Source organism: Telmatherina bonti, assembly GCF_933228915.1.
Source record: "Telmatherina bonti genome assembly, chromosome: 13".
NCBI classification, from domain to species: domain Eukaryota; kingdom Metazoa; phylum Chordata; class Actinopteri; order Atheriniformes; family Telmatherinidae; genus Telmatherina; species Telmatherina bonti.
The window spans coordinates 14,444,121-14,453,176 of NC_136611.1; the positions used below are offsets into that span (position 1 = coordinate 14,444,121).

The window sequence follows — 9,056 nt, forward strand, 5'->3', positions numbered from 1 at the left end:
GCGCTATAATGGCTTTGGCAGAGACCCACTGAAGCTGGAACACACACATCTGCAGGTGACCTGTGGTGTTAAGCACCTGATCAATTAGGGTCCGCTTTTGAGCCAACACACCTCGTGGATTCTTATTCAAATGGGATCTGGAGAGTCGTGGCTCAGGTCAATATATGGGGTTATTTTTCCTGCTTCTTATGGCTGATCCTGAGCAGATATGTGTGATGAAGTGCAGAGGGTCAGCCTTATCCATTATGGGATGTCCTTAATCTGCAACAATGTTAAGAAAGATAGAAAAAAGTAACATCAGCATGAAAGTCAGGAGCCGTTTTTATTCAACAGAACATAACAAAACAAACAGTGATGTTCACGATACATGTCACAGGTGTTAAAGGTGGAGTGTGTAAGATTTTCAATATTTTCTAAATAAATTAACTAATAAAATAACTACAATCATAATTAGAAAGTTTTTTGAACATGTAGGTTCCAGTCTGTTCATATTTGATGCGTTATTAAATTGCAAGTTTAATTAATGACAAATGACAAAAAGCACTTTTTTTTTACTGGTAGGCAAACATTTAAGAAGGGTCTTTGTCATTAATTAAACTTGTAATTTAATATTATTATTATTATTATTATTATTAATAATAATAATAATAATAATAATAATGTAATCTAATTATGATTGTAGTTATTTTTTATTTATTTTGAAAATATTGAAAATCTTACATACTCTACCTTTAATGTAGTGGATTATGGTTTAAATATTAATGTCAGTTTAAAAAAATGAGATGAGAACAAACTGATCCTTTATGATCTAAAGACTGAACCTGAAAGTCATACATTTGCCCATATTGACCAGACTTTGTCACTCATTTCTGGATGTGACAGATATTAGCCTCGATCATTGAATCCTGTCAGAACTCTGCCGAAATGCTGATAAGATGCATAAAGAGGAAATAAATCACTGAGCACATATTAATACTGCTGCAGATGCACAACAGCATCCCAGAAGATTCATGCTTGGAAACCATTCATGGTAATTTGTCTACACCTGGTGGTTGAAGCTGCTGCTCAGCTGCAGCGTTAGAGAGCTCAATCCTAAACTCGTCATCAGAAGCTGCTAAGAAATATTTATTTCATTCATAATCACTGTGAAACAGCATTTTAGTGGAACAGCTGTGTATTGGTTAGTTATCTTCTTGTTTCCTGGACTTTTGGGGAAAAAAAAAGTCATTTTTAACATTTAATGTATTCCTAACATTTCCTCACCTCTGTTCACTGATGTCCACTAACAACAGCAGGGAACAATAAAGCCTCCAAGTTTATTTTTGTGAGATAAATTTCATTGATCATAAAATTATATTTTTCTTTGTAAATATATTACATGTATTTTCATTTAATTCCTGGAAAAGTTTTTAAAATTCACTTAATGTTTCATAATAAAAAGCAAAGCGTTTCAATTTAAGTGTGTTAAAAAAAAAAGATTGTCAAGAGAGTATAGTGTTGAAAATAGCTGGATCAACCTATTAAATGTGAAGTACCCTCTACACATAAGCACCATCATGTACATTCAGAGCGTGTCCCACCTTAAAGCAGATGAGCTACGGCCACAGAAGACCAAACTGGGTGTTATTCCTGCTTGCTAAAAACGGAAAACCCGCCAAAGTTTGCACAGAATTGCCAAAATTAGACAACAGAAGATTGGAAAAACATTGTCAGGTTTGATAAGTCTCAAGTTCAGCTGCAACATTTAAGTGGTAGGTTCACAATTTGGCATAAACATGAGTTCATGGATCCATTCGGCTTTCTATCAACACTGGTGGTGGTGTTGTTTGTATTTTTATGGTGCGTTTCGAACCCCTTATTGAAAGCTTACCTGACGTTGTGTTTAACTGTGTTCATCCCATTATGATCACACTTAACCAATCTTCTGATGGCTACTCCCAGCATGATAATTTACGAACTTCCCTGTGCTCTAGTGGCCTCCACAGTCATCAGATGTCAACCCAATAGAGCAGGGATCCTCAGTCCTGGCCCCGGAGGACCAGTGTCCTGCAAGTGTTCCCTGCTGCGACACACCTGGCTCAGACAAGCTCTGCACATGTCTGCTAAATACACACTGATTTAAATCATGTGTTGCAGCGGAAAACCTGCAGGTCACGCCCCTCGAGGACCAGGATTGAGGATCCCTGCAATTGAGCTCTTTTGGAAGTTGGTGAAATGGGAGATTTGCTGACAAATCTGCAGCATCAGTGTGATGCTGTCATATTGATAAGGACCATAATCAAAAACACCTTGTTGCATCACTGACATGAAAAATCAGCGCTGTTCGGAAAGCAAAAGGGAGTTCATCCTTTAAACCAGCAAGGTGGACCTAAAAAAAAGTGGCCTAAACAGTGTATATGTGAGATCAGATCATACAAGGTTAAATTGTTTAGAGTGACTTGAGGCATAGAGTGTGTGTGTTTTTTCTTGTGAACCCCTGCCAACACTTGGTTGTGGTAATTTTATAAAAACTTAAGTAAAAACATACTTTTATGTGATTAAACTACAAAAACTGATAATAAAGAAACAGATGATTTTTCACTAAATTCACTCAATTTCACTTTTTCACACAGCAGTTTTTGAAAAAAAAATCTAAAGTTGCTCAGTTGTCTTTAAATGTAATACCTGTTTAGTGTGGATTTATTCTATTTCCAAATGCTGTTTTTTTTTCTGGTGTTATAGTTGGGATGTACATCTGCTTTCTGGCAATAATGTATAAAAAAAAAGATGATGCCGCTTTATTGAATAGAAAGGTGGAAGTTGCAACTGTTACAAACCCTGCGTTTCAGCAATCAGTAAACAGAGACTCTGTTCACGTCTCTGCTGTAACTTCCTGTCTCCAGAAGCCAAGCTTTCACTATCACAGAGAAATTCCTTGATAGCACGTTGAATCTCTGGGAACCTGCTGTTGCAAATGAAATCTCTGTGGCCTTTATTGCAAAATCCTGCTCAGACACATGAAGCTGCATCACTTCCCACTGATTAGAAGAACAGAATTTTACCAAAAAGTCCATGCTGTCAGCAGGATATTTTATGTTAACCTCAGCAGTCATCTTGTCCGACCGGCATGTGCAGTCGAGCAGTCTTCACATAAAAATTCTGGGCATTCCTCACTTCCCTGTACTGACTATATCCGCTTCTCACATGACATATTTAAGTCAACAGGCAACAGCAGCTGTTTCCACAAGCTGACACCTTTAGTGGACTTTATTGCTGTTTAGAGCTGTTACTAAGAAAATGTCCATCAAAGGATTTTCAATACTTCCATGCCTGCTTTTAGTCTGCAGCTTCTGTTCCGGCAAAGCTATGCCGACTAAACTCAGCCAGGAGGCTGTGAATGACAGACCTGTGATCGGTGAGTACAACAAGCCTATGATGATCTAATGTTAGGCATTTCATTGAAAGATTAACCGATGTTTCAAATAAAATGTTTCAAATATCACTAAGAAATATGCTGCATCACTGAAAAATATGTATTTTTGTCCGACAGGTGTTTTAACTCAGCTAGTTTCAGATGATGTCATGAAGCCGTTTGGGAGGACCTACATACCATCGTCCTACGTGAAGTACATAGAGTCTGGAGGCAGCAGGGTGATGCCGATCAGGTGGGCTGAGTCCTCTGAGAATCTGCATAACTGGGAAGATACTAGCAGGATATTAAGATGAGACTACATAAAGTGGTAATGAAGCTGGATTCAGCTCTAAGATAAAAATGGTGGAAAAAGTAATTCTGTCCTTTAACATGCAAAAAAAAAAATACAGCTAACCAGGTCTTTAAACATGTTTCTTTGGACAAAAGTGTTGAGTTATTTGAAAATATTAGGAAAATGAATCAATCAATCCATTTTACTTAACCGCTTGCTCCCATTAAGGCTCAGGGTGGAAGCTGGAGCCTATCCCAGCAATCACTGGGTGAGTTGAGGCTCAAACCAGTGACCTTCTTGCTGTAAGGCCACAGTTCTAACCACCACTGTTTAATCAATCAACACACAAAAAATAGACTGGTGTGTTTTCCATGTGCTTTTTTTTTTTTTTTTTTTAAAAGATAATGCCATTAGGTTGTTCTTTCCTCCTCCGTTTTTTAAATCAGTGATTGGGTATTAAATGTGTGGTCTCCCTGCACAGACTAACCCTTACTACTGCGGAGTATGAAAACATCTTCAAGAAGATAAATGGGTAAGCGCGACTCTATAAGACCATGAATGTGCTGGAAATGTAACATAAGTACAGTGATGACATTTTCTATCTGATGTCTGTTTAGGCTGTTTTTCATCGGTGGAGCTGCAAATCTGGAGACTTCAGACTTTGCCAGGGTGGCGCAGATTTTTTACAGACTTGCGCTTGCGGTTTGTACAAAGTTTTAAATGTTTTGATCAACTTTTACTCTCTGTCACTCTTTCTGCCAGCTTCTGAGCCTGTCCAAACTAGCAGCATCTCATGCTTGTCATGAGCCTTAAATCTCTCACAGAAACAGAAACTACAGTAAATTTACTCACATTTTGCTTCGCTTTCTTATATGTCACACTATAAGCTGAAGAAATATGCAGAGGTTTGTTGGTTGTGAAGCAGTACTCTGAAAAAGGGATCCGTATATGTACGCCTGATTTAATTTGTCAATAGAACACGTTATTGTTATTATGGAGGGGATTTTGCTCAGAGGTGGACGATGACACAAAGGGCTCCAGGAGACAGATGTAGGAATAAAACAACTAGAGTAAAATAGAATAATGCAGATTCAGTTTGTGAGGTTTGTACAAATTTAGCGTTATTGTCAGTCCATCTATGGGATGGTTTTTTCTATTCTCTTTTTGGTCTTTTTTTTTCCAAGTTATGTCTTATTTTGATTCCGTTTGTGCCACTGTAACTTTTGTGGACAAGTTTCTGATGTTTTAGTGCCCTTTTGTGTGCTGTTTTATGTCAAATATCTATAACATGATACTCAGTTTTAGCTGATTTGTGTCTTTTAGCATCTCTTTGTAGCCGTTCTGTCTCTGCTTTGGTTTTGTGCATCTCTGATGTGTCATGGTCCTTTTTACAACTATTTGTGGGTAATTTGCATTTTAACTGTGTGGATTTTTTCACATAATGGTTGTGATAGCAGCTGGTCTGTATCTTTTTGTCTACATTTTCATATATCTTAGTTGTTTCAAATCCTTTAGATTGATTTCTCTCTCTTTTTGCTGCTTTCTTTCTGTGATTGTTGTCATGAATGGCTTATATGTTCGAACATAAGATAAAAAGATGAGAGAACTGCGAACTCCTTGGACCCTTTTCTCCATTAAATATGAGCAAGATCTCATATTAAACATTTAGATTTCATTGTTTTTCTGCTTCAGGAACAAAAAGATAAATATTTGTTTGTGTGTGTGTGTGTGTGTGTGTGTGCAGGCCAACGATGCCGGGGACTTCTTCCCCATCTGGGGTACATGCATGGGCATGCAGCTGCTCACTGTACTTGTGGCTGGTGAGAATCTGCTGACGAACACCACAGCTGAAAATGTCGCTTTGCCCCTCAACTTGACTGAAGGTGAAAACTTTTTGCAGTACTTCTTTTCTTGATTTTAGTTAAAGAAATGTTTCAAAATCTTATACCATAGTTTATTTAGATTTTTAAGTACATTTTCTTGGAAAGTGCATAAACCAGCCTACACCACTTGGTGTCAGTAGAGGCAAGTTACAAAAAAGAGGGTGTGTTTGACCTTCAGTTTTTGCTACCATCACTAAATCTAAATCTTTCCATGATCAGTGTTAGACTGTTTCTATTCATGTAGATAAAAGTTATGTTCTTACCCTTCCCTGGCTGCTGCAGAGGCCCTCTCCAGCAGGATGTTTCAAGGTTTTCCTCAAGATCTCATCAAGGCTTTGACACAAGAACCTCTGACTGGCAATTTTCACCATTATGGAGTGACAGTAAAGGTATTTCCATGGCTTTTCCCTTGGACTGCTTGGAGTTTTGCCTTGAAGTTGCAACAAAAAGTGAAATCATGAATAATTTTTTCATCATGAGATGTGCTTTCCTGTTTGGCCAGTGTTGGTTTCAGCTGAGTTTAACCTTCAAGTGTTGAATATTTAAATTGACATGGAGCTATTAAATTTAATTACCAGCACACTAAACAAGATTTAATATTTCCCCACAGAAGAATATAAATCAAGCTAGAGAGCGCCAAATATTTCATGCATGGGGCATCATAGTAATGACATATTAATAACTACGCGTGTTGACAGTCATATGACAAATGTTTCTTTAGAATTTCCAGGAAAACGTGAAGCTGACCAGTTTCTTCTCCATCCTGTCCACGAATGAGGCTGAAAACGGAGCTCACTTTGTCTCCACCGTAGAAGGTTAAAGGATCTTTTATATGTAAACTTGACATAATGAACTGGAGCTGAGTTGTGACAGGACACATTGCTTTTTATTCGTGCCCTGCAGGTAAAAAGTATCCCTTCTACGGAGTGCAGTGGCACCCCGAGGTGAACCGTTTTCAGTGGGACTCAAAGCTGAACTTCCCTCACTCCCTTCATGCAGTGCAGTTATCATCAAAGCTGGCAGAATTCTTCGTTAATGAAGGTAACGTGACATAAGTTAGGATTTTGGTGGAATTATATAATCTATATGTATTCATTGAGTCAGTTTCATGTGGTATTTTGTAAGTATTTAAGTAAATGAAGCAATAAGACATGTACAATATTATTGGATCCATAAAGATTTTCTCTGTTACACAGAATATCAACAATATCACATTAAAATGTGTGTGTAGGTTTGTTTTAAGTTGGTATATACATTTATAGAAAATGCATATAAAAACTAAATTGTGGATCTTTTCCATATTAATCTAAACAATCTTAAAACTCCAAGAATTTAAAATGTGTGTTTAAGTTGAAGAAACTCTTAAATTCTCCCCATCTATGCCCAAATCAATGTCCATTTTACAACTTATTTGACCCCAAATCTCCTTATTAAAGCCTGAAAGATGTTACGTCGTGTTCTACTTTCATCATCTGTGCCTTGTTTGCTTTGTTTAGGAAGAAAAAGTTTGCATACGTTTGATGATCCAGAGGAAGAGGTGTCATCTCTGATATACACCTACATGCCTATCTACGCTGGGAACTTCACATCATACGAGCAGATCTACTTCTTCTGAGATCCCTCAGTAGCGGACTACTTTGTGTGCATATGTGTTTGTGTGTGTGTATGTGCAACACAACATTTTGCATGTGAAGTGAGCTAATTATAAATACAGACAGGCCTTTAAACTGAAGGCTGACTCAGCTGCATGCATGCTCGTGCATCGACTTTGCACAGCGTCTGTGTGTGCTTTCGAGTTTATGTTTTAAGAAATAAAAGAATGACTTCCAAATATTAAACTGTTTTTGTTAATAAACTGCTTATTTGCAGAAATAAACTCAAGTTTTTTTGAGACTGTGTTTGGAGTTGATCTAGTTTTAAGAGAGTGGATCATATCATTCAGCTGCTTTTTCCTCATAAAATGTGATAAATGAGAAAAAATAATTATTTTCATGGCAAGTCAGAAACACCACCTTTCTCAGAATATGGAGTTGTTGTAGTTGCCATGGAAATGTGGATGTCCAATTTCTAATCTCCCTTCGGGACTTTTTGTCCACGCTGGCTCAACTCTGGGAGTTATTCCTGTTGTGTTCATTCAGTATCTACAAGGTCAATGACAAACCTTCACTCTCAAATAATGGATAGACTCATTTATTTGTGATTTCCCCACCACCAGTTTTAGTCCTGGTTGCATGTAGTCTTCATGTGAGTGGAGAACAAGATTTACTTTCAGACTTTAAGGCATCTGTGGCGTTGGATTGCTAGACGGCTCCATGTTTGTTGTCAGGTTAGTCTGCAGTAATCTGATAATGAATTCAGTAAAACTTATCACTGCACTAAATCAATAAAGGTGACATTGGTTTATATCTACAAGACATAACATTTGCAAATTCATGCTGTGGTTGAGGCTCTTTCATCTTCATCTTAAAAGTTTCATCATGGCTGCATGAACTTAAATAAATTAGCCCAGTGTTTTTCAACTACTGGGCCGTGGCACACCAGTGTGCCGCGAAAGATTATCAGTGTTGCCCAATTTCACCTAATTGGTCTAAAAAGCAGCTCTGTGTTCATCCAAACAGGCCCCAGTGAAAGATAATAAAATTCCATCTTCTTGTGTTTATCTGATTTCTATTAAAGAGGCTTTGACTAGATGACTTTTTATTAATAATATAGACTTTTTTTTTTATTTAAAAAAAAAAAAAAAAAAAAAGGTTTGTGGTGTGCCTTGTGATTTTTCAGTGAAAAAAAGTGTGCCTTGGCTCAAAAAAGCTTGAAAAACACTGAATTAGCCTATAATTCAGATTATTAGACACGATTAGCAAATACACTACAAATCCAGGAGTGCAGCTAATTTTATTCGGATTGTTGGTTCTTCATGTCCTTTAGAGATGAGTTCAGTAGGCCTGTTTTTGGTCATTTATCCTCAGCAGGCTGTAAACAGTGATTTGTTAGAGGAAGATGATGTTTAGAGGAAGGAAACACATTTACATAAACTATTTCCTAAGATAGTATCATGAGCACAAGCCCAGAGCTCCCACAAGTCAGACAATGAATGTCTACAAACGGCATGTAATACTGACAATGTCACAAAATCATAAAGTTAAAAGAAATTTAATGTAAAGAGATTAAATAACTCTAATAAATAAGAAGTGTTTCCCTCAATTTTGACAGCAAAAAAAGTAATAAAATGGTTACAATTACACAAAATGAGACAAAATCAGCTTTTACAAAAACAACTACATTTAACTCAAACTGAAAAAAGTACCCACATACGCTAAAAACCTAGAAACTGACACAAAGCAGCCCCCGACTAATGGGGAATAACAGAAACAATGCATAAAATGACCACACAGAGACCACCATGTGGGAAAATGACCACAGTAAGACAGAATGGGACCAAAGTGGATGGCACATTTTTTCTTTGCTTCACATTTGGAGACACAACAAATTG

General features: G+C 37.2%; 1 protein-coding gene across 1 annotated transcript; it reads left to right on the forward strand.

The window, feature by feature from the left end:
• Nucleotides 1-3,276: 3,276 nt before the first annotated feature.
• On the forward strand, nt 3,277-7,198 carry LOC306764452 (gamma-glutamyl hydrolase; the record flags this gene model as incomplete). The annotated part of the gene is made up of 9 exons (XM_079251626.1): nt 3,277-3,394; nt 3,530-3,644; nt 4,165-4,215; nt 4,301-4,385; nt 5,428-5,566; nt 5,849-5,955; nt 6,288-6,381; nt 6,470-6,607; nt 7,063-7,198. 9 exons carry the CDS (start codon nt 3,277-3,279, stop codon nt 7,179-7,181), a joined length of 966 nt encoding a protein of 321 aa, XP_079107752.1. The 3' UTR covers nt 7,182-7,198.
• Between the last annotated feature and the right edge of the window lie 1,858 nt (nt 7,199-9,056).